The following is a 23978-nucleotide window of genomic DNA, read 5'->3' as shown; positions in this document are numbered from 1 at the left end:
TTCTATTTCGGTTTTGCTTAAATTACACACTTTTTGTAGAGCCGTTTGAGAGCGCTGGTATTCATAAAGAAAATGAATATAAAGTGTTTACAAATTACGTTTACATATATACATTATTCACATGCATATATATGGATAATCGCCTCCTAGTACACAATAGAAAAAGGACATAATCCGTTCAAGGTTGAGTTTTAGTTGGTTTTAAAGAGTACAAATTATACGCTTATAGGAAAACTAGATTTAATTCTTTGTTGTCGCAGCAGCTCTCAAAAAGTGGCAAAATATATTTGCTTTGCGGTCGCTTGTTGTTTTGTTGTTAGTGTGCAAGTTACAAGTTTTACTGCTTGCTGGCCCATCCCCAGGCTCCATTGCCTCCGTTTTTGTGTAGTTTTATGTTGCAATTAACTGTAATGAGACATACGATTTAGAATACTTGTATCCTCTGACATGCGACATCACATACCGCTTTAACTGTGGCCTTTATGAAATCCTTCTTGTCTGTTAAATCGAAATCTGGGTACTTGGCATAGACTTGTTTGCACACTGTTTTCATAGTAATCTCTTCGAGATTGGCCTTGTCTAAAATTTCTTTGACATAGCCGCGTATTTGCTCGTCCTGCAAGGGGTATTTAAGATAGTCAAAATATAAATGGTATATATACAATTAACAATATAAGTGCTATTTTACCGTTGGGAATGCTAATTTGCCCTTTTTGTTCAATGGTTCATCCTCGTCGGACTCATCTTTGTCGTCAACATCTTCCTCCTCGGACGTTTCTTTCTTTGATTTCTTCGGTCGACCAGCGGCTATTTACAAAAAGAGTATATTAGTTAGGACTTCATCTATTAACATCCGATAATAGTTTACCCTTTCCAGCTGGTTTTGACTTATTGTTGGCTTTGCTATTTTTCGCAGGCGTTGTTGGCTTCTTACTCTTTTTGGGACGTTCATCCTACGATATTGAAAAGTTTTTTTTTTTGTTTATGTTCCTGTCATAAATCCTTTTAGTTGGTTTACTCACCTCGCTTTGTTCGCTGCCAAATTCAGACACTTCCTCTTCCTCTTCATCCTCCGATACTTCTTCTTCGTCACTCTCAGAGTCCTTGCGCTTTCGCGCAGAAGCGCCTCGCCCACGTCCTCGTCTACCAGCTGGAGTGCTCACAGCGGATCGGCCACGTTTTCCAGTAGCCGGTCGCTTGCGCTTCGGCACCTGCTGGAACAGAACGAATGCCATGAGAAATTTATTAAACAAGCTAATCTGGAAAAAAGGACTTACATCACTATCTGCATCTGATAGCTCTGATTCCTCTTCGTCTTCGGAATCTGAATTTCTTCGACGACTTTTACGAGCGGGTCGTCCGCGACTGCCCCGAGCTGAGAGCTTACGACCGGCTCCAGCTGCTCCACCAGCACCGCCGCCGCCGCGCCCCGCATCAGAATCTGAGTTACCCGAAGGATTGTACTGCAAGCAGAAAAAAATGTAGATTGGACTGAGGAGCTACATAATAAACTAACTTACATCTGAGCCGGATTCGGAGTCATCATTCCGTCTCCGCTTAGCCACTGTCACTTTGTGCTCGCTCTCCTCGGAGCTAGATAAATCTACATATGCAGACATTTCTGCAAATAAGGCAAAGAGTTTAAATCAAAGAGTCCATTCCATTAAATGTTTGGGCTTCACTTACTCTTGCCTGCCGTTGCACGTCTTGGACGTCCGCTGGAATTGCGAGCTGAGCCTCTGCCGGTACCTGCGCTTGCCTTACTGCTCTTGCGTTTCTTATCGTCTTCGCTGGCGGCCTCCTCGTCCTCGTCGACATCTTCATCGTCCACCTCCTCTTCTTCCTCATCACCCTGTTCTACACAGAGCGACTCATCCGGCTCCATTAGAAATTTGAGCACACGCGACGCAATCTCGTCCTTGCTGCCCTTGCGATCTAGCGTGAGAATTTCGCAGATACTACGCAAGGATTTGTTGTCCACCTTTTTGATGGACTCGTATTTCTTTTTGTACTCCGACGAATCCTTGGCAAACTCAAAGCCAGCAAACGAACGCAGATTCTTTTTCACCACATTGTTTTTTCCTTGTGCGCCAAAGCAGAGCTACATTACAATAGAGAAATGTAAATAACCATTACTCTCCCTAATCTTGTTAGATGTTGACCCCTGATCTCCGATAGGAACTTACCGAATGTAGCACCTGGAGCCCATCGACTCGCGTCTTGTTTATATTCTCATTAATGCGATCGATCTCTGCCAGGGCCACCACATTCTCGTCATCCTCTGCCACCTCGTTGTTCTCATCGAGACCATCGCCCTCGTCAGCGTCGTCGTCATCTTCCTCGTTTTGGTCCGACTTCTCCACCTTGCCGTTCTTGGCCTTGGATTCAGTCTTCTTGGCGACCGCTGACTTGTCCGCTCCTGCAGATCCAGACTTGGGCTTAGCACCATCTGTTGCATCATTTTTCTTCTTATCCGCTGTGGCTGTTGGTTTCTTCTCCTCATCGCTGACATCATCCTGGGTATCATCCACCTGATCCTCCTCACTTTCCTCCTCGTCTTCATCTGCATCTTCGTCATCCTCAGTCTTGCCTGCATTTTTCTTGGCGCCATTATTCACTTTCTTTGCTGAAGGCGGCGCTGGCGATGCCGCTTTTGTGTCCTTTTTCTCATCTGATGATGATGTTAAACAAAATTTTATTTATGATCTTATTACATGTATAATTTTTTAATTTACATTATTATTGGTCTACAATCATTTTGATAGTATACTATCATATCCGCAGCAAAAAAATATTCATTAAAAATAGATTCAAAGGACTCCAAATAATATCTTTAAAAAGATAAAATTATTGATATAATTAATTGTCTTCAAGCTTGGGAAGTCCAGTGCTATTTGATTTGGGAGCGCAAAGAACCATGAAATTGAAGTTTTAATCTACCTTAGCTTTTACTACACGAAACCATATTGGTCAGGGTTTAGCATGAACAATAGCCAAGGATATTCTATAAATACATTTTATTTATTAACTCAGATAAGAGAGAAAAGGAGCGTAAGCACCCACACTCCTTGCGCGGAGTTCGAACCGACCGCCATACGCAAACGATCACACATGTGCGCGGCATTTTAGACAGCAGTGCCACAGCCAACGCAGCAACAAATACGGCAAGCGACGAAATTGAATTGACAGCAACGTTATTCGCCGCGTTTTACGAAACGCGCGCAAAATTCATTTTATGAATTTTGTTTTTCTCGCTCTTTCTTTACACAACATACAGGCACGTACACATGCACGATTCAAGTATGTGTGTGTGTGTATGAATGTGCGAGTTTGTTTCTTTTATTTACCTGCATCCAATGTTGGCGCGGCCACAGCCGCTGCGTCTCCAACAGTTTTTTTATCAGCGACGTCATCAGTAGCGGGTGACGCTGCTGCGTCGCTCTCCTTCTCTACAGTTTTAGCTACCTCTGAATCGGGTGTAGTTGGCTCTATATTTTCTGGCGCCTTCGACTCGTTTACTACCTTATCAGCGGCATTTTCTTTGGTCGCCGTCTCCGCTTCTGGCGTTGTGTTGGCATCCTAGCGTAAATCAAAACAAGAGCAAGAAAAAAAAACAATTTAATCACACTTGCAAATTTTTGGCGCACTACCACTACCATCGGACTGTGCGTTGCTCGGCCGCTAGTTTATGCGTTTCAGTTCGTATTTTTTTTTTTTTTTTCAAATGTTTTAGTGCACACACAAGTTTTCTTTTGAGCTTTGCGTTTGTGTATGCGTGTCTATGGGGGCATTGGGCATGCACACGTTGTCCCGCTCACACGCACCGAAAACTAGACACAAGCAACATACAAACGCAACGACGCCATGTTTATACACATAAACGAATGGTCGCAGGGGAGAAGACCGATTTGTCGAGAGCAATATTTGTTGCGCTTTAGTTACACGATAAACACATTTGCATTCAGGAGTTTTTTTATGCGCGTTTGTGGCAAGCACTTTTAACTTGATTTTCAAATAATTTGCAGTATTTTACATACCATATTTTCAATGGTTTTATCTTTTTTTTCGTCAGCCGACATGCTTTTGCTTATGTGTGTGGCGTTAGGGATGAGTAAATACATCGATTACGATGCAATCTCGAAGTCGATAATTGGCGGCAAGATAAATTAAATTACAACATACCTCCAAATTACCCCTATTTAAGTTTCAGTCGAGTATTTAACAAATTTAAATGCAAAGTCTTTCACAAGCTGCTTAGACATTTTGCCAGCCATCATACGTGCTTTACTTTGTCCCTATAGCGGCTATCGATAATTCGCAAATGAGCTGCAATTGATTGGCACTCACATGCAGACGCGTGCACAACATTTGCAACTAAAAGCGCGCGCTGAGTATTCGTCTAGCGAAATCAGAGTAATAAAAAATAAATCAACACCGAACAAGCACACATTAAACAATTATCATGGGTATTTTGGGTTTATCGAAGCTTATTGCGGATTTGGCTCCACAGGCCATTCGTGAAAGTGAAATTAAAAACTTTTTTGGTGAGTGTGCATCCATTGCAAGCAATGCATTTATTGAATAGCTAAAACCAATTTCAATCGCAATCCAGGTCGCAAAGTGGCTATTGATGCCAGCATGTGCCTGTATCAGTTTCTCATTGCGGTTCGGTCGGAGGGCGCCCAGCTAGCTACCGTCAATGGTGATCCAACCTCACATCTCATGGGCATGTTTTACCGCACCATTCGGCTGCTGGATAATGGCATAAAGCCGGTCTACGTTTTCGATGGACAGCCGCCAGATTTGAAATCTGGCGAACTGGCGAAGCGCGCCGAACGGCGAGAGGAGGCCGAAAAAGCGCTGAAAGCGGCAACAGAGGCGGGGGATGAAGCGGAGATAGACAAATTCAATCGTCGCCTGGTGCGCGTCACTAAGGAACATTCGCGCGAGGCTAAAGAGCTACTCAAGCTCATGGGTGTTCCCTATGTAGACGCACCGTGTGAGGCTGAGGCCCAATGTGCTGCTCTAGTTAAGGCCGGCAAAGTATATGCTACGGCAACGGAAGATATGGATGCGCTAACCTTTGGATCTTGCAAGCTTTTGCGCTATTTGACCTATAGCGAAGCGCGCAAAATGCCTGTCAAGGAGTTTAGCTATGACAAGGTGCTGCAGGGGCTTGAGCTGACGAGCAAAGAATTTATTGATCTCTGCATTCTAATGGGCTGTGATTATTGCGAGAGCATTAAGGGCGTCGGACCTAAGCGCGCCATAGAGCTGATCAAAAGCTATCGAGACATTGAGACCATTTTGGAGAACATTGACACCAGCAAATACCCAGTGCCAGAGAACTGGAACTACAAGCGAGCTCGCGAGCTCTTCATCGAGCCAGATGTGGCCGATGCCAGCGCTATTGACCTAAAGTGGACCGAGCCCGATGAGGATGGCTTGGTTCAGTTTTTGTGCGGCGATCGCCAGTTTAACGAGGAGCGCGTGCGTAACGGTGCCAAGAAATTGCTCAAGTCTAAGCAGGCACAAACGCAGGTTCGCCTTGATAGCTTCTTCACGACACTGCCTAGTACTCCCAATGCAAGCACTAGTGCTGCCAAGCGCAAGGCCGAGGAAGCCAAGAAAAGTGCGAATAATAAGAAGGCTAAAACAAGTAGCGCTGGACGCGGCAGAAGGCCAAAGTAATTAGCGTGAGTGTTCCTAAACAAAATACAAGTTTCTTTAATTTAACCAGCAAAACTTTTTGCTACACTTTAAACTTACATACTAATTGCGTAACATTACAAAACCTTTTGAAGCTTATCTTTAATTGGTCTTCCTTGTGGGCTTGGTCGTGAATGTAGTTTGTAGCTAGGATGGGGGTTACCCCGCCTGTGACTACAGCAAATACTGCTTGGCCAGGGCGCGTAAGAAGCGCGACTTGCGTACCATTGCGCTTTCCCGTTTGATCTCCTCATTGTTGTTGGCATTTAGCTCCAAGGTGCCCATCATTGAGATCTATAGCACCGCAAGTAAAAGATGTGACCATTAATATAACTATGAAATGTGTCTAATCAAGCGTTTTCGTTTTGACGTACCGCCTCAAGTTTTCGACTGTGTTCGCCTCGTTTCGCGTGTAGATTTACGATAAATTCGAGGAGTGTTGTGTCCCATATGCAGCTGTAGTATGCATCCATGGCATCTGTGAAGTTAGATGACTTTTCGCTGAGATTCTTGAAGACAATTCCATAGTCGATCTCGTCTAGAAATTGACAAAGAACGGTGGCCTGCATGTGGCAGCCCAAATTGGCGGCACACCTAATCATCTTCCTAATCACATAGTCATCGGCCACGTTGCGCTGTAGCGGCATGGTGCAGTAGTCGGTACCCGTGACCAGGGCGTTAACGTAGCAGCGCATGGCAGACTCATTATTGCCAATAGCGAGCTCTAGATCGCCCTTCATTTTTAGCCAGGAGATAGTCTGCGGATAGTAGCTGAGTGCCTCGGAAAGCAGCCACTGCAGCGTCTCACATACACTTCGCAGACTGTAGCTGTTTAGGCTGGAAGAATAAGTTGAAGTTAGGAATTTGTTATTTAGAAATCAGAATACTCCTACTTGTTGATGCTGGTGGGCCAGAGCTGCATGTATTCACAGCTTAAATCGTGATTGGGGTCGTCTTTCAGTATGTTGTGCATTTTTCCAAGCATAGAAATAGCAAGTCCGAAAACACTTTGGTGGCGCACACGTTGCAGAAATGCTTGAAGCGAGCTGCTGGCGCCGCTGCCAGCGCCTGATGACGCACGCTTGGGCACATTGAGAAACAAGCTGAGCATCAGTTCCCAGGCATCGCGACACACCTTCTTGGGCCCCTTCATCTTTTCCATTTCAATAAATGTGGCTGCAAAGGCCAACGGTAATTCCAACTGCTGCGCCCGTTTGTCTAGGTAAAGAAGTGGCGGGAAGTCCGTTAGATTCAGCAGCATGATTGCGCAGCTCTCGAGAATTTCCAGTCTTGGCATCATTGAATCACCCGCCTGCAAAGCGCCCAAGCATTGTTTGCAACGCGTGCCAAGCGCTTGCAGGTCGAGTGGCTTCTGATGCCATTCATCCAAGCACTGAGTGATCTGTATATGCAGTATTTCCCAAGTTATCAGCTTGCACATCAACTGCGCACTGCCACCCAGTTCCTGACGTTGCGTTTCAGACTTAAGCACACTCAACATTGAGACCGCATCAATGTAGTTACCACGGGCCGCCAGTTCCCGTGCCTTTCCCAATAGTACGTAACTGAAGTCTTGCAGAAAACTAACCGGCATTGCCATGATAAGTGTTTTTAGCGGCTGTGGCACATCCCAGCTGGGATTGATTGCCCACAGCGGCTTACCAGGTGCCGTGCCGCACAGTTTGACCAGTAGAATCCGCACACTGTTTGCATTCGTGCAGGTGATCAACTGACGCTCCAGCGCAGCAACATCCACGCGCGTCACTGTAATAGAGACAATCAGTGGAAATCAATTCGTACCAAATTGTTGGGTTGAAAAGACATACTTTTTGAATGGCATATCCAATCGTTGAGTGTAGCCAATGAGTTACTAAGCACTGGTAGCGCCGCCTGGACTAGCTGCTCATCCAAATCGACCAGTTCCTCTTTAGAAAATATACCCATTCCTCGCAAAGTGTGTAGCAGCTGTCGACTTTGTTCCAGCTGCTGCTGTTGCTGCTGATATAGGACACAATCAATAAGAAAATGTTTGAGTGCCGTCTGCTCTGAATGGCTGCAGTGTGTCAGAGCATCTTGCATTGCCTCCACAAAGGGTGGCATGTAGTCCAAGTCATGGTACTTCTCAAAATACTCCACGCTCCCAAAAATATTGCCCCATTCGAACACAGTGCGCACTACATTTAGGGCGGCAACTTGCAGCAGCAACTGGCTCGTCTCCTTTAGCAGTCCGGTAGAGATCGCACCTTCAATGTCTAGCTCTACGTTTCGCCGGCTCACCAGTGGAATCTCACGCGCACGATTGTCTAGGCGCAGTATAGACACAATGTCCGTATAGCTGTTGAGCAGGGATTGATGAAAGCGTTCCAGTAGTGTCTGCTGTTGTGCGCTGATGCCACAAGCCTGCAACAGACCCTCCAACTCCGTGGGTCGAATGTGGCAAAAAAAGCGCGTCATTCCAGGTGGCAGCGCTTGAAGATTGCTGTTGCAGCCGGCGGCTGAATCACGCGCCAGCACATACTGCTTGGTGTGGAGGTAGTAATGGGCCAGCTCGGACTGAAGCTGGGCGCGCAGTTCTTGTGGAGTGATTAAGTGCATCATGTCGAAGTTCTGTGCGGTGCTTAGTGTGTCGCACTGCAGGGCCACAAAGCTGTCGTAGTGGAACACATGAAAAGGTTTCGTGGACGCTGATGAGCACAGTTGCTCCAGATATTCGATGGAGGGTTGGGTGGGTGTGTCCAAAAACTGTTGTAGCTGATCAACCGCCTGAAACCTGCCATTAGAAGCGAAACTATTAAATCTGGCCGTAATTGTGCCTAAGACTCACATAAGGGGACGCGGACTCTTCAGTGCGCTGTCCTTAATGAGCTGCAGCCGAAGTATCATTCGATGGTAGATAGTCAGTGCAAAGCGCGCAGCACGCTCGTTTCCAGAGGGTGCTGAAAAACACAAGCACACTCAATATTACACAGGACGCAAGTGCGAAAAAGGCAACATACAAATCTTGAAATCAAAATCGTTTGCGAACGGAATGCTGACGACGCGACCATAGCTGATGGTGCATAGATCGCGTAGCAGACCCAGCTGCATAAGCACGGGTAGGCCTTTCTCTAGCGCATCCAGATCCCACCTGAGCCAAGTGGCTACCTTCAGCTCGAGAATTTTTAATGCCAACTGTTTGCGCGTCAACTGCAGATGCACATCTCCCTGCCGTTGCTGCTGGGCTATGAGTGGCACATTTAGTGCTGCTGAGGCCGCAGGCGTGGTGGCATTGGCGCCGACGCTGGCGCCGGCTAGGTTCTGCAAATCGCTGCCCGGCGTGACCACAGTTGATGCTATCGCGGTGTCCGGCGTCATGCTGATAAACTGCATGATTAACTCCACGGCACTGGGCTCTGAAAGTATGTGAAATAATGTTGCCAATGTGACATCTGAAAGATTTCGAGCAGCTTCGTTGCATCTCGTACCGGGATTTTTGCATTGCAAATGCTGTGTTATTTTGTTCGGATCTAGTAGAAATTCAAACCACAATACTGTTTCTGCTGCCAGCGGTACTGGTTTGGGCTTCAGAGGGTCTTCCATTGTTTTATTAAATATTAAGTCCCTGCTTGTCGTTTCTCAAACATATGTTTTTTCGGCATCAAAAACTTAACAGTTTGCTCATCTGTTATTAACAGTGGACGGCAACATTTTTGAGTGGACTGCCATACCCGATTCTTCCGATTTATAAAAATATGCTAAAACAATTTGGCGGTACAGTTTTAGTTAATAATTTCTTTTGATTATTGCTTTAGCTGGCCGGTTAATTGGAACATGTAGCTTTAATTTAAATTTTACTGTTTTTAACTGATTCGAGTTGCCAACGGCGTCACAAAATATAAATAGCTAAGTCCAACTGTTATTTAAATATACTGCCGGAACAGACAACATGACGTATATGCGTGGAGCGCATAAATTTATAAATTTATTTAACTGTTTAAATAATCAAACTGAAGACTTTTGTCGGTTGGTTGATCTAGAAATGCTTAGCTGTGACTGGCAATTGTCTGCCTTCATAACGATATATTCAATCGATATCTTTTGCCAGCTGTCGCAAATGTTCCTTGACATATTTTTGAGGTTTTCAACACTGTTTTCTCAGCACAGCTCAACTGTTGCGTAGCTCCTCCAACAAGTGTTCAAACTGAAAAGAAATCATTAAAAGTCCAGACTAAGCGGTAGATGGTATTCAGATGCTTAAATAGCTTAATAAGAAAAAAAAGAAACTCTCTTTCTGGATTTATTAGTTATTTTGGTTTCTGGCAGCACCCATATTCAACATAAATTGTGATTGTATATAACTTATAATTTAATTATTTATTGAAAATTTCAGAAAAAAACGCTTAAATGCATTGGGTGTATTTTTATTAATTGGTAGTCGTCGATACAATTCTTAATTTAAAATCATAAAACTCTTCTTTATGGCGGCTGTTGCGCATAAATCGATAAAAGTCACAGACGATAAAGAGGAGTATATAAATGTATATATATATATTTTTTGGGTTCATTAAAAATGTAAAATAGTTTGAATGGTATTTGGCTCATTTATGCAAATATGTGGAATTTTATTTGAGACGCACATAATTTAGACTCAAAGTTTCTTATTTGTATACCCTGTACCCGTTAAATTGGGAATCCAGGTATAATAAAGTTGAGTTATGGTTCATTGCGCAAAGCAGTCGATATATCCTTATGCGACTAAATGATCAAGAGTATACGTATATATATATGCTTATTTAAAGGTGAAGCTATATAGATAAAAACTGTTTATACAAAGACTATGTGTGAACATTATAAAAGATAGATCATGAAGAAGTATAGGTGAGTGTAGGGAAATTCCTAGTCGGTCACTCTTGACTTTACTTGCTTTGATTGTATCAATTTTACACTGTGAGAAATAATTACTATATTTTATTAGTATCAAAGGTATTAATAAATGATTTCTTGGCAAATGGGTTGAATTAATAAAACAACCAGTTATCTAAATGAAAAGAAAAAAATGGGTTAAAATCCCAAGCTGGGATATGGATGGTTTAACATTCGAGCTACAAATTAAATTGGTAGTAATATAAATAAATAATTTAACTTTAACTTTTTAATAATAGCTTTAGCAAGAGAACAATGTATCATGAATTTCTCGCAGTGCTTGTTCATCATGCTTCCACGTTCCCCGTCGAGTTTGGTCTCGTTTTACATAAAACTCTGATTTGGCGCTTTGTCTTGAAGTTTATGATCATTTCATGGCATAAGCTGGAAATAAGTATTTAACGTTCAGGTGATTTTATGCAAATTATGTATATGATTTTAATCGACTCAGGTTGTTGTTTTTTATGACATTTTTCTTGCGCTTGCTTGTATTCGTATTTCGGGTATCGCTCTTGGCAACAGAAACCAAGCCCATATAATTCATTATGCAATTTTAGACAGTCAAGACTTAGACTTGATCTGCAGCTTGTGTACTACATTATATGAAAAAACATTATACCCTTTTACCCATTGTAATTGTGTGCAGGGTATAAAAAGTAACGAGCATTTTGGGCCACGCCCGCAGAATATGGTTATATTAACTTTAGATAAACGAAGTTCGCCTTCAAAAATCAAACCAAAAAAAATATTGCGAAAAACTTTTCCCGCATTTATTGCAGAAATTTAATTTGAAATGTTTCAGTTCTTATAATCCGCTTGTAAGATTAAGCGTAAAATATATGGGATTCGAGCATTGTTCGGGTTATATTTAACACTTAAATTCGCTGTCGGCAAATTCTGGGAATTATATTTCGATTGTCCTTAGCCAATAACTCGTAAGCCTTGTAAATGTTTTTACAAAGTTTTTCTTATTTTTTAATAATTATGCAATAAATTATAAACACGCCAGACGTATATAAAAAAAATTTACAACAAAAATTTCAAATACAAATAAAATTGATAAATATGTTTTAGTTGCGTTGGCTTTGAAATTCATGTGTTTGCTTTTGGAAGCAATGAAAATGTCAAATGCATTTAAAATATATTAAATGTATATTCATTAAATAATCATAGATCTTTTATACCCTGTATAAGATCGAAACACATTATATCCATTATATAAGATTTTGGTTATATTGTTACGTTTGGCATTCAGTGGTATTTTCCATCCCTATTTTATTTCTAAATAACTTTAATCAGTATATTTATAAATCTATACATTAAATGGGATCAAAGTTGTTTGCCAAGAATGTGCACACGCAGCAGATTTGTTAATGCTTTTTTATTTATACTATTTATTTTTTTTTGTTTGTTTTTGTTTTTGTTTTATTTAATGAATTCAAGAAAGTCGAAATCTCAGCTAAAAAACATTAATTAGGCGCCTGCGCATGTCTCAATAACAGCCCCAGGCGCAGGTTATCAGTTCAGGCAGCACTTGTGGAATTCTTGATTAGAGCTGAAAGCTCAAGCGCAGTTTCATCAAATACAGACCGAAATCTATAATGACGGGGCTATATGGCATATAGGTTTTTTTTGGATTTGTTGCCAGGGCATGTGACAGACTCGAGCCAAACAAACATTTGCATAATGTGCTATACTTTGCTCTCGTATTAATGTAAATTTCTTTGTGTAGCTGGCTTATTGACTAAAACTAAATCAGCTAAAAAAAAAAAAAACGAAGAGGCGCTTCAACATTTTATGGCATTTGGACAAAAAGACCCTGAAAGATTCTATTGATTAAATCGTAAATTTGTTTTATATTTTAATTTCGATTGGAGCTTTGTTAGGAAATTTGCATTTTATGCAGGTTGATTAGCTCGTGCCATTCAAAAATGTCAAAGTATTCTGCATATTTATTACTTTGGCCTAGCTATACAGAGCGTAATATATGAATAACTGACTGACCCAGTGAAATGTCTTTTGTTCGCAATACGCATTCTTATTCAGAAACGAGGTATTCAAAAAAAAAGAACGGAAATCAAACATTTTAGGCACAGAGCTCACATGACTTTTTAAGAAAAACAGCGCATATAAAGTTGTTTTTATTTATTGCACAAAAAAAAAAATATATATATATATATATATTTATAAATAAAATAAAAAAATGTAGTAAAAGAAAATGTCGCCGTTTATTTTGTCAGCTCAAACATTGGCGAGCTCTTCTTTTTTATTTTCTGTTAATATTTCAAAATGTCATTAATAATGCCATAAATTAACTAAATTCATTGCTATTGCTAAATCTTTTACGTATGCAGGCAACAGCCGAACACAAAACAACAACAACAACAAAATCGAAAAATTTGAAAAAAGTTTTAAAAATGTTTTTCAAGAATTTCATGTCTGTCGCCTGCTGGCAGGCGGCATGGAAACAGCGACATGAAAATCTTTCAACAGCAGTTGACAGCGCCACACACACACACGCACATACACACCTACGCACACCTACACACGCAACTCAAACACTCTCAAAAATAACCCCACCCCAGAGATCCGTAGATCCACAGCTACTCCGCCCGGGGAGGCATCAAATTGTACAACATCTCTTAATTTCTGACTGAAATGAAAATTGTGCCGAGGTTTTCCGCCGCCGTGTCGTCGTTGATGGGTTCTGAAATGAGGCGCGTTCTTTCGTAAAGCGAATGCTCAAATATTTCCACACTTCCTTGTGAAATTAAAACGACAGCCAAATGTCGCCGAACCCTAAATACCCTTATTTACCCTGATTTGCTTTAAGCTACTGTCAAATATCTTTTATATTTCAGAGTTATAGATATATGCTATGGGATATAAAAATGTGCGTTTAACAAATTTTCGAATACCTGATGAGCTTTATTTTACAAACAGCCTATAGAAGCACAAATGCCCTCCTACCTTAGGGACATATAACTTATGAAAATGTCTTTGTCGCTGCCATGGTCTGGTGCCGTGTGAGTTTTGGAAAAATAGTTTCAGAATGTTCGCTCGAATATTGTTCACGACATTTTTTTTAGAATTTCTTAGCTGTCCCCACACTGAATATTGTTAAGTATGTGCACGTATGTATGTATGTATGTATATGGTACATATGTATCCTATAACACATTTAGTGCGTGAAGACGTCGCATTTTGTTCTAATTTTGCCTCCAAAACTTTTTTGTTGCTCTGCGCCGTGTTTATTGGTATCATTTTCAACGTAATACTCGCAATTAAGAGTTTCTATTTTGGATACCTCGACAATCTGTCGGGCTGTTTTCTTGACAAAGTTATGCGGAATTTACTGTTCGTGCCACGTTGGCAACGTGGATCATTTGGACCTGGAGCAGCTGTCAACGCGCCAAACGATGCTCCATCAAAATCCGAGAATGTTGTGCATTGGAAAGACATGTTCATGTGTACATACAAAATATCATTTCCATTCAAAGAACCGGTAGAGAAATCGAGGCTGAATACAATTTTGGTTGGTTTAAGGTTCGATGCAACTCTCCCAGTTAATGTTCAACTCGCTAATCTGGTTCAAGCCGTGGCTTATCATTAATTTTTTATTTTAATGAAACATTTTAATTTTGTGCTCTTAATTTCTGCTTAACTGCAAAATATGATTAGAATGGGGCACAAGTTGTTTATATTTTAATGCTGTGTCTCCCCTAAAATATATATTTAATTTGAACCGAATCATTTTTAATAGCAAAATGTTAGATTCTTAGTAAAAAAAAAGTTAATTGGAGTTTCGAGAGCTAGCAGCCTTAAGGCTGATTGATTTTATTTCAGTGGTCGAATCATCATTTGCACTCTCTTGTAGGCATAATTAATACCTAGCCATTGTGCCCAGCAGTCGCCACGACCCGCAAGATCTTGTCCGTACTCGCCACCCAAATATTCGCCATTAAGATTACTGCAAGCACAGAAGATATATATATATTAATAACTTAGCTTATAAGGTTGGCCGTCTTTGCTTACCTGTACATGCAACTGTTATACCACCAAGCACCTGAGAACTGTGCAGCACAGTTTATGGTGCTATTGTCGTTGTCGCGGTCGAAGGTGCTGAACTTCATGTTCTGATGGTATCGGAGCGCATCTCCAGCATTGCCGGTATATATACCCAGGGTGTTTAGGCCGTACAGATTGGCCTCGTTGCCGATGGCAAATGCGGAATAGTTGGCATAGCGACTTTGACCATGAAAATCCTCAAGGTATACGTACAACTCGTGTGGCTGAGATGCAGTTAGAGCATTCAACTTGTTCAGGCCAATAAAGAAACTGCCATCCAAATCGCCAAATCCCTGCTGGTAGGCTGACCAATTGCGGAAGAAGTTAATGTTGGCATCCACACGTCGCTGGATGACCAACCAGCCGATGCCGGCCATGGTGGCATCACAATAGACGTTAAAGGGCTCGCCGCCCTTCAGCTGAATCTTGTAGATGCCATTCTTCTTGGCCTTGGCTTCCTTACAGGAGGCGGGATATGTTTTGAAGGGCGTTATGTCCGCGAACGACTGCGCAGTAGCCACAGTTAGGCACAGCACCGATAGGATAATGTGTAGAGCGCCCATTTTAACAATCTCCTACAATGCGGCTGCTTTGACTAACTGTGATTTTATAGAACTTGCCCTCTTTATACGGAGTGGGATAAATTTCAATGACTCACTTTTGGCATTGATTAGATTTCACTGGACTTCTTAGAAAATGAATTTGACACTTGAGACTCCGTAAAAGTAACATCAATAAATTGATAGCCGGTTTCTATAATTGATTACTTATCCTAAAAGAGCACACGCATGCCTGACTGAGTTCTATAAGTCAAATGAACACTATTGATTAGATTGTAATTTAGTTCAAATATCATTATCATATGGCAAAAAAAAAAGGGGACGATAGGAGTAATAACAGTTTTGTTAAAACAGGGCATCAAAGAGTATACTTTTAGGTGTTTTATTATTATCATATGTGTAGGACATTGCTACAAACTATCAGTCGAGCTATCAAATGCTATTTCCACTTATTTTGCGCCCTTTCATTAAACTTCCATTTACATTAAACTGTTTGTCTGATTGGTGATCAACCTGATTCTAACCGCAACTGTGGTAAATTGTCGGGTAGACATGAATTTTCCACAAGCGGAAATTGGGTGAAAAACTTTTATCTAAAATTGTAAGCTGAAGACTTGACACAGACAGGATCGGAGAATATCTGCTTGTTATATTAAATAAAAAGTTGAAAGAGCTTAAAGTTGATTGGCCGAAAATTAAATTCTGATCTTTTGTACAATTGTTTTTCGCCAAGTGAATATTTACATCATAACAACAGGTAAATATTATTATACTTACAGTTCATATATAAGCAACAATTTAATGTACCCAATTTAAAAGTCAATATGAACTTTGCGCTGAAGAAATAAATAAAGTAAATAAGTAAGATTGCTCTAGTCTGGAGTGCCCGACTAGCAGATACCCTGAACCCAGTGTCATACGGGCTTGCCACTATTCATACAGAGCCCGATGAAAACTGCCTTATATTATTTATCCCAATAGCCTAAATTTCTAACGGCTTTGCACAGCCGTTTAAGCTAGTTTTGATTGATCTTAAGCAGGTAGGTATTTAATTGTTTGCCGATTCACCTTTTGTACTTTTTGTATTCGGCAGATCGTGCATCTCATCGAATCCCACATGCCGTTCACTTAATCACGTTTTACCGTTTACGTCGCCCATCAATAGTCTCAAATACACCTCGCCAAACAAAATCCGAATCCAACAAGCGATCGCCTCTTTGATGGTCCCAGCCAGCAATGACACACATTTGTCATAACGAGCCAACTTCAAAAGGCCGTCGGAGCCAGACAATGTGGCCAAGTGCAGAGTAAAAGCAAAACCAAAGCCAAAATCAAATGCAAAGGCAAACAACGCAAACGCAAGACGAACAGAAACGGGAAGTTGTCCATAGAGAGAACTTGGCTCACAAAAAGCGCAACAAGTGAAAGACAAATGTGCCTGCCGGCCATCAATTGTCAAAGTCAAACGCCAACAAGGCTGACGGATTTCCACTCATAGTGTGAAATAATTTCACAGATGTGTTTTTGGATACCCTACACTCAATGAAAATTGCAATGAATGGGTTTAATAGTTTCTGCAACTCCTAAAAGTATAATGGAATCTTCATCAGGATGTCGGGGTAAGTGCTTGAAATTTAAGATATATATTCACGTATATTCTGATTATTTCCAAAACATCAATACTTCTCGATTTTAAAACAAAGTTTTTCAAGCTTAACTCGTAGATTATAAGAGCACCATATTTTATATTTAGAATTTCTTATAGTATAATCAGATCAATCAGATGCTTAAAGCTGGAACACCTTGTCAGAGTGTTTAGCCAAGAGAATCACAATTGATTCATGAGGTGTCTGTAAAATAAAATTCTGCAGCTTGGCGCTTCATGCTGGGTATCTTTTGGTCGGACCCAGCTCAATCTCATGTTTTTCGTACGTCTGCACCATTCAAGCAGAACGAGTATTTTGAGGTGAACGGTAAAGTGAATCTGGTTACAGTTTTAATAAGTTTTATGAAATTAAGTATAAATTGACTCAGATATCGATCTGCACAGAATTTTTAATACTTGTTGAAAAAGTTATTGATTTTGTGCAATGCATGGAAAACCTGGATGTGTACTCTCTTTCATATTACTATTCGGCAGAGAGTAAGCCAGCAATTTTGGCTATAACATAATAGACACAATATATATAGGGGCTACGCTTTATTAAATGGCCAAATCTTAAGTGATATGTTTAGGGGATGATCTGGTATTTACTGCTGCAGCAGGGCAAGGTGTTGTCCTTTTAGCCGGGTAAAACGTCGAACCACGTGGAACATATACCCGCTTTGGATAATGAGTTAAGAGTATATGGCTGCGCCCACTGGGGGAATGCCAAAAAAGGAAAAGCGACAGTTTAAGAGGTAGATTTATAATATTTGGAATGATGTCTACTGATGAACTCCGCTAAAGATCAATGTTGAAAATATGACTTCTATGACTTCTACTGGGGGTGTTATCAGTGGGGCATATATATCCTCCATCAAAATAGTTTTGCCTTAACTCACTTTGGCAGAGTAATGTGAAGTCGCTTGCATCCGTATGCAATGTTGTTGTTTGTTGTGATTCTAAACGTTATACCGGAAATTGTATAACAAAACTTGTCAATTTTGCTTTCTCTTTCTCTTATATCTACCTTTTATAATTGCTTTCTCTGACATTATAGTATATTTACATTATATTCATTATGTTCTGATGGTACTTATGTTAAACTTATTGTCACGCGCAAGTATCGGAATGTAAAGAACCTTAAGGAAAGCTCGTTTATTTTTTGTGGCTGTTGTGTCAATATGTTGTAGAGCAAATATAGGAGCCCCCCCTCACTCTTCATCAACGATCTGTGCTCGAGTTCAGCAGACTTCGAGCCAGGTCCAGAAAACAGCTGAACATTTAGTGTTGCGAACATAAAAAGAAATACAAAACCTACAATTTGCTTTCTTTATTGAAACAGTTGGCATCTGGTTGTATTTCTTCAATGCCAATGGCTTTTTATGACTTGTTGCCCTGCAGTTATTTGTTTAAAAGATGAATGCGTTTAAACCTTTCTTTTGGGATGCAACGAGTCGTAGGAAATGTTTTGTACATGGCACAAGCTAATATTAAATGCTGTCGACAATATTTAAACATAATTTATTTGTACAATTTGCTGAAAAGCCTATAAAGATAAATCCCTTTAAATTGTTGTTATAATATAATTTCTTAAATTAATGCTGAAAGAGTATTTAGGATTCGCATTGCATTTGATTTGTTGTGCTTTTTTGTTGTTTCGGACTCACAGGTGAATTGAATTCAGTTAGGTTGTACAGCTGTTTCAAAGGTGTTTGGTTAATTTTTTGGTGCCTACTCTTAAAACTAGGCGAAAACCTCTCAGTGAGCTGGCGGAATCAGCAAGAACTATAAATGTTTCAGGGCTTTCCCATTAACATTCCCCGATAAACGAGCAAATCAACTACAGGTAGCAACAGGTAGCAGCTGCTGCTCTTTCACGCACGCACAAAGTAGTGCTAGGAGTCTCTGATGAATGTACAGATACCTCCTATGTATCTGGCAACTCAGTTATATTTATATGCCCGGTCGCACTTATTAGTTTGTTAGTCTGTCCGCACTTAAATAAATCCTTCAGCAGGCTCGTCAAAAACTGTTTACCATGAAGAGCGTAAGTGGATTTGACAACTGTCAACTGCTCGCAGTCGCAGTCGTTGTCAGTGTTTCTTGCATGCTAATCACGTGTGAAGCGGGGTTCGGGTTCACTTACCGCAATAATTCCCTGGATAGGCTCTACCAGCAGGCACTGGACTGTGGCTCCTACTTCTATATATGTATACTTACTATGTATACACACGCATAACATGTGCGAGCTGGTTGAGGTATCGTTGTTGTTGTGTCCCTCATTAAAACTCAATACATATTAAATTTATTTGCAGTGAAGCGTTTGAAGCCTTTGATAAGCCTGACTAAGGCTGAACAGGATATGCATTTGATTTATAGTCATAGAGCTGACTGTACTCAAATCTGAGTCCTAAAGACAGCTTTGCTATTCGTCACATGGCAAGACTATTGAGTTTTCTTTTTTAAGCGCATAACAATTATGATTTTTTATGATAGCGCTAGAGTCACCAAATTCGACATATAACGTCTAGAATTGAATATGCAAGTATCAAGTATCTTTTATTTTATAGCCTTATAAAATTAGTTTTACAAGAGCTCATAGATTGCTTGCTCTAACCGTAATCTTAGCATATTTTAGTATATGAATGTTTTATGGATCCCTGATGGATCCCTTGTCCCACTCTTAAATTCATGCATATATGTACATTCATATGTATGTATGGAAATTGTAGAGACAACAACAGGTGGATACGATAGTTAAAAAAATTTATGAAACTTTTTAATTAAGCCGCGACTAGAAGGCGGCTAATGAATTGACTGGAAGCGCATTGGCCATAAATTTTAATTATGCCCAGTCAGTGATTATAAGAAGAAGAAGAAGAAGAAGATGGTGAAGAAACACCAATGGATCCCCGTTTCCAACTCAAACTCCCATCGCGATCGCCCAACGCCATCGCATAAGTGTGTCACAGTCAGCGGTCAAATTATATATTCAAAACTAATCGAAACCCAGGCGAGGCAAACCCAAGCATTTGTATTATGTTGTAGAAGAAACGAAGAAACACACAAAAACATAAATTAAATTACCCCTGAATTCTACTTGGCAGCCTCGGCGATGCTATCGATAGTATATTCACTGGCGTCGTCGTCCCAATCGCTATCAGGATATGCCAATGACCCCGCTCCTAGAGAAAACCAACAACCCTCACAACGGCGCACAAGAAACCAATCTGGCAGCCAAGCAGCCCGACATCCTTGCCCCTTCCACATATATTTCTACTTATGCTTTATGCTCTTTTCTGGACTTACCCAAACAGAAACGCTTCATTGGGCAGGCCGCGATATGAATAGGATAAGATGGGATGGTCAGGTCTGGCAGAGTATGGCAAGTGGCATATACATGCAAGAGTGCAAGGTGTCAAATAACCAGCTAAGCGCATGCCTCGCCCCCCTCTCTCTCTCTCTCTCTCTCTCTCTCTCTCTCTCTCTCTCTCTCTCTTGTATATACAGACATTTAGAGTTTGAGTATGTTTGTACTAATGTTTCTTGTTGTAAGTATCTTGAGTGCAAAACAGTTATCACAGCTATGAGAACCTACTCAGCGTGAGATTTGTTGTCTGGCTTTGGTTGTCTCTTAAACTTAACAAAACGAGACTTCAGTGCTTTAGTATACTGTTTATCGACTTCTTGTATCCAGGAATGTGATAAGAATAGCTCCTGCACATAGACATTTTAGTGAAAGTTGCATAGCAAATGTTATGTGAATTAAGATCTACATATTTGCCATCATTGACTCTCAGTATATGAGTATCTTTGAGGCTTGGTTTATTCATTTTCTTAATTTTGAATCCTTAGAAACTTAGTTATATTTTGTGAAATTGTTAACTAAGAACTAATATCCCACTATTTCGCGCAGCATCGTCTAATATCATACCATAATTAAAAGAGACTGATATATAAAAACAATATATACATATATATTATATCGATGTGCCTGATCAATTTGGTCGCACTTCAGATTTTCTTTTAAAAGTATTATCGTTTTTATTACAAAGCGTAAATCAAACAATTTGTCCTAAATAAGTCACGTCTGCATATTTGAGTTCAGGCTCGGCTTCGGTTTCGGCGGCTTTCCATTGTTTTGCCTTTTTGGCTCTCGATTTGCCATTTGCCATCTTTTATTTATGAACTTGCAACGATTCTCGGACTGGGATCGAATCCTTTTTTGGTCATGTGGCGCGTTCATTTCTTGTTTATGCTCTTCTGTGTTTTTTGTTTTTTTTTTTTTTTTTTCATCATTCTCTACCTCTCCGTTATCGGGCGTGTTGTATCTTTTGTTGTGGCTTTTAACCAATTGCCCGGCACTTGGCGGGCCGCCTTTTAACAGGCCATAAATGTGCACCGGCCCAAAAGCCTAGCCCATGCGCCCGGCTGCTGGCTTGATTTAGTAGCGCTTCGGAGCTGCAACTGCCAAATCTGACAGTTGTAGCACTTCAACATTTTGATGTCTTAAGCAGCCACAAACAAATCAAAATCTACACTTGCAGATTTTTTACTCCATACCTAACTTCCGGATCATCCTCAGCCTTGCTCTTTCTGCCTGTGAACGAGTTCAACATGGGCGTTATTTAAGTACTGGCTGATGGATTGGCTCTTGTTTAACTCACAAGCTCTTGGCCTTGGCTCAGTTCTTAAGATCCTTCTTAAGTCGACTCGAATGCGTACAAATTGTGCTGAGCGCTCATAAATTTTTCACACCTTATGATTATTGTAACCTTCCTCTAAGTGGTCACGATTATTTAAGAGTGACTACTGGCAGTATTTTAAGACAACGAACCCCAAGAATCATTAGGCATTTAAAAAATACTTCATTATACAATGAAGTCATTGAAGATGGGTTATAAAGGGTATAATAGATTTGTGCATTTGTTTGTAACAGTGAGTCATTTTAGCATGCCCCTCTATGAGTCTGTCAGTCTATCCTTCCATTTAGAATATATATATCAATAAACGTGAATGTTTAGACAAGAGCTTATTGCCATAACTCAGAGATTAAATAGCTGGAGTCGTATATACAGATGCCCTTCACCCTTTTTAGAGATGTTGGTATGTACAAGACTTTGGATGCAAACGTAAAGACCTCAATAGATCATATTGCAAATACCGAAGTTATTTAAGAATGTTTTTCTCACATTGTGGGCCAAAAGGAGGATGCATCCATGAAGGCGTTTTGTGTACATGTGCATCAAGGAAGTCCGAGGGACAGCTCGGCGCTGAGTTCGGGGTATCTCCTAGCCGGGGACTCCTTAACTTTTTTTTATCACGCTTAGTACCCCCATGTTCTTTCTAACCACTTGAACCTGTTGCAAGGTTCGTCTGCGTGCAGCATAAAGAAGTTCATGAATAAAATTCTTTCGCTCATTCGCCGCGTACTTTGATAAGACCACAATGCCGGTTCCGAAGGCAATGGACGAATGCAGCGCCGGGTTTATCGCCGTTGCGGTTGGAGGCTTTTGGGCATTTATCACCAGCAATTGCCCAAGCTGCAGGGTGTGCGTGTTTTTAATGGATTTCTGCCTAATGTTTGGGCGCAGCTGTGCTGGTCCCGCAAGGCTTCAATTGATTTTGAATTATGTGTTTAGATTCTGAGCTACGCTCGGATGCCCAATCACACTTGCAACTTAAGAATATGTATGAAAGGCTAGCAAGAAACTGGATCGCTGCTCGTTGGGGAATAGTGCTCAGCCATTCAGTCGCCAAATATTCGACAGTCAAAGGTAAAGAGAGAGAGAGAGAGAGGCAGACTTTTTTGAAAAGTGAATTGCTAATTCATCGGAACCATAACTCAACACCGTCAATATATGTAAATCCCAATCTGGCAGTTTTATATAAAAGTTAAAATATTTCCGATAAATAAAACTGATGTTTATTTAAGAATTGTTGGAAATTCAAAGTCATATAACTTTCGGTGAACTGGATTTCTATAGGTATTTGTCTGGAAAATATATAAAGGCTGGAAGCCGGTTTCGGCCCAAGGCGGTTCGAATCCGGAATTACACAATTTTTTTGATATGAACCAAATTTATAAAAATTATTACTAATATTATTTAAAATTGTTTCTCATTTCGTAAACATAATCAATTTTTGGGATCTTTTGCTGTTTTCGATACTATTTAAAGGCTTCTCACATAAAAAACGAAAACAGAAATGTTTTCATAGCAAAGCACAGTAAAATTCGTAAACTCTATCTGACTTGTCAACCCAGCATTAAACATTATAGAGTAGGTCGAATCCTTTGATTAAATTTGAATAATTCGACTTTAGTTATATAGGGAACTAAAGTAATCAGCACTCCAGTCGATACAACGGTCGACTACTTTTATATCCTTATGTGTTGGCGCCGCAGACTGAGAAGAATTCGCCCTGCTGACCATCCCATTAGATAGATTATCCACTCCGTTATTTTACAATTTATTTATTAATACCAATTTGTCAATAATATAATCGTAAAATAAAAGGTAATTAATATAAATGAATTTCTTTAAGTAACAGTCAAGTAAATTGGCAGTTGTATAACTGAGATGATCTCCAGATTATCACATTTTGGATCTATATATATATATATATGTATATACCTTGGGGTCCAGTGTAATTGTGCCTGTTGTGCAAGTTTCTTGGCTACTCTATCAAAATGCAGAATACGTCGCAATGCATCCAGTCAAAAATCTACAAGCACTTAATTAAAACTATGACCAGGCTCTGGATGCAGCATCCACATACTCATACACAGACATACACAGGTGCATGTATGCATACTCTTGGCTGTTGCTCAAAGATGAAGATGATTCTGCGGGCCAGTCAAAAATGCGGCAGCTGTCGGCATGGAGCATACACTTGTCACTGATCCACCGGTTGCTGCCGCTGCCTGCCACATATCGCAGTTTTAGCTCCAGTTCGAATTCCAGTTTCAGCTCCAGCTCCAGCTCCCAGTTAAAGTCGTAGCCCTCATTCTCGATTCATTATCTGTATGTATGTCCGTCTTTGGCAGAGCAACCATTGAAACCCTTTATTTGTTCGCTGCTTTTAAGCAAATT

At 40.5% G+C, this 23978-nt stretch overlaps 4 protein-coding genes and 1 long non-coding RNA gene across 7 annotated transcripts in view; 2 read left to right on the top strand and 3 right to left on the bottom strand.

Annotated features, from left to right (window-relative positions):
• Positions 1–170: 170 nt before the first annotated feature.
• Dek (protein) lies at positions 171–4143 on the bottom strand. 3 transcript variants are annotated; one of them, XM_002049738.4, is made up of 11 exons: positions 4038–4143; positions 3348–3579; positions 2187–2671; positions 1687–2101; positions 1521–1621; positions 1278–1463; positions 1023–1214; positions 869–953; positions 689–807; positions 464–616; positions 171–405 (listed from the first exon to the last, which is right to left on the bottom strand). In XM_002049738.4, the coding sequence occupies exons 1-11, from the start codon at positions 4119–4121 to the stop codon at positions 391–393; spliced, it is 2067 nt and encodes a 688-aa protein (XP_002049774.2). In that variant the 5' UTR covers positions 4122–4143; the 3' UTR covers positions 171–390. The 3 variants fall into 3 exon arrangements, with proteins under 3 accessions (XP_002049774.2, XP_015029393.2, XP_032292906.1); XM_015173907.3 differs by having other exon boundaries at positions 1023–1211; positions 4038–4142; XM_032437015.2 differs by lacking the exon at positions 4038–4143 and adding an exon at positions 3657–3675.
• Positions 4144–4296: 153 nt separating this feature from the next.
• On the top strand, positions 4297–5808 carry Fen1 (flap endonuclease 1). Its single transcript, XM_032437016.2, has 2 exons — positions 4297–4544; positions 4613–5808. Exons 1-2 carry the CDS (start codon positions 4463–4465, stop codon positions 5689–5691), a joined length of 1161 nt encoding a protein of 386 aa, XP_032292907.1. The 5' UTR covers positions 4297–4462; the 3' UTR covers positions 5692–5808.
• On the bottom strand, positions 5704–9720 carry IntS8 (integrator complex subunit 8). The gene is made up of 7 exons (XM_002049740.4): positions 9174–9720; positions 8706–9101; positions 8534–8645; positions 7536–8479; positions 6603–7473; positions 6084–6546; positions 5704–6003 (listed from the first exon to the last, which is right to left on the bottom strand). Exons 1-7 carry the CDS (start codon positions 9286–9288, stop codon positions 5884–5886), a joined length of 3021 nt encoding a protein of 1006 aa, XP_002049776.1. The 5' UTR covers positions 9289–9720; the 3' UTR covers positions 5704–5883.
• Positions 9721–14408: 4688 nt separating this feature from the next.
• Positions 14409–15280, bottom strand: LOC6625292 (ficolin-1). Its single transcript, XM_002049741.4, has 2 exons — positions 14647–15280; positions 14409–14581 (listed from the first exon to the last, which is right to left on the bottom strand). The coding sequence occupies exons 1-2, from the start codon at positions 15240–15242 to the stop codon at positions 14449–14451; spliced, it is 729 nt and encodes a 242-aa protein (XP_002049777.1). The 5' UTR covers positions 15243–15280; the 3' UTR covers positions 14409–14448.
• An 857-nt stretch (positions 15281–16137) lies between these two features.
• The window catches only part of LOC116651093 (uncharacterized), a 61629-nt gene continuing 53788 nt past the window's right edge, over positions 16138–23978 (top strand). Inside the window, exon 1 of the long non-coding RNA XR_004304116.2 lies at positions 16138–16858. This is a non-coding gene — a long non-coding RNA (uncharacterized lncRNA). The remainder of the gene's footprint in view (positions 16859–23978) is intronic.

The sequence above is a fragment of the Drosophila virilis genome, chromosome 5, assembly GCF_030788295.1.
Source record: "Drosophila virilis strain 15010-1051.87 chromosome 5, Dvir_AGI_RSII-ME, whole genome shotgun sequence".
Classification (NCBI taxonomy): Eukaryota; Metazoa; Arthropoda; class Insecta; order Diptera; family Drosophilidae; genus Drosophila; species Drosophila virilis.
This window is presented reverse-complemented; position numbering and strand designations above follow the sequence as displayed.

Excerpts from the sequence above, each read along its gene's own strand:
- IntS8 (XM_002049740.4), bottom strand. The coding sequence starts at position 9,288 with ATGGAAGACCCTCTGAAGCCCAAACCAGTACCGCTGGCAGCAGAAACA. Across the intron at positions 8,646-8,705 it reads CGATTTTGATTTCAAGATTT|CACCCTCTGGAAACGAGCGT; the intron begins GTATGTTGCCTT and ends TGTGTTTTTCAG. Across the intron at positions 6,547-6,602 it reads TGGCCCACCAGCATCAACAA|CCTAAACAGCTACAGTCTGC; the intron begins GTAGGAGTATTC and ends TTATTCTTCCAG.
- Fen1 (XM_032437016.2), top strand. The coding sequence starts at position 4,463 with ATGGGTATTTTGGGTTTATCGAAGCTTATTGCGGATTTGGCTCCACAG. Across the intron at positions 4,545-4,612 it reads TGAAATTAAAAACTTTTTTG|GTCGCAAAGTGGCTATTGAT; the intron begins GTGAGTGTGCAT and ends ATCGCAATCCAG.
- Dek (XM_002049738.4), bottom strand. The coding sequence starts at position 4,121 with ATGTATTTACTCATCCCTAACGCCACACACATAAGCAAAAGCATGTCG. Across the intron at positions 954-1,022 it reads TTGGCAGCGAACAAAGCGAG|GATGAACGTCCCAAAAAGAG; the intron begins GTGAGTAAACCA and ends TCAATATCGTAG. Across the intron at positions 617-688 it reads GCAAATTAGCATTCCCAACG|GACGAGCAAATACGCGGCTA; the intron begins GTAAAATAGCAC and ends TACCCCTTGCAG.
- LOC6625292 (XM_002049741.4), bottom strand. The coding sequence starts at position 15,242 with ATGGGCGCTCTACACATTATCCTATCGGTGCTGTGCCTAACTGTGGCT. Across the intron at positions 14,582-14,646 it reads TATAACAGTTGCATGTACAG|TAATCTTAATGGCGAATATT; the intron begins GTAAGCAAAGAC and ends CTGTGCTTGCAG.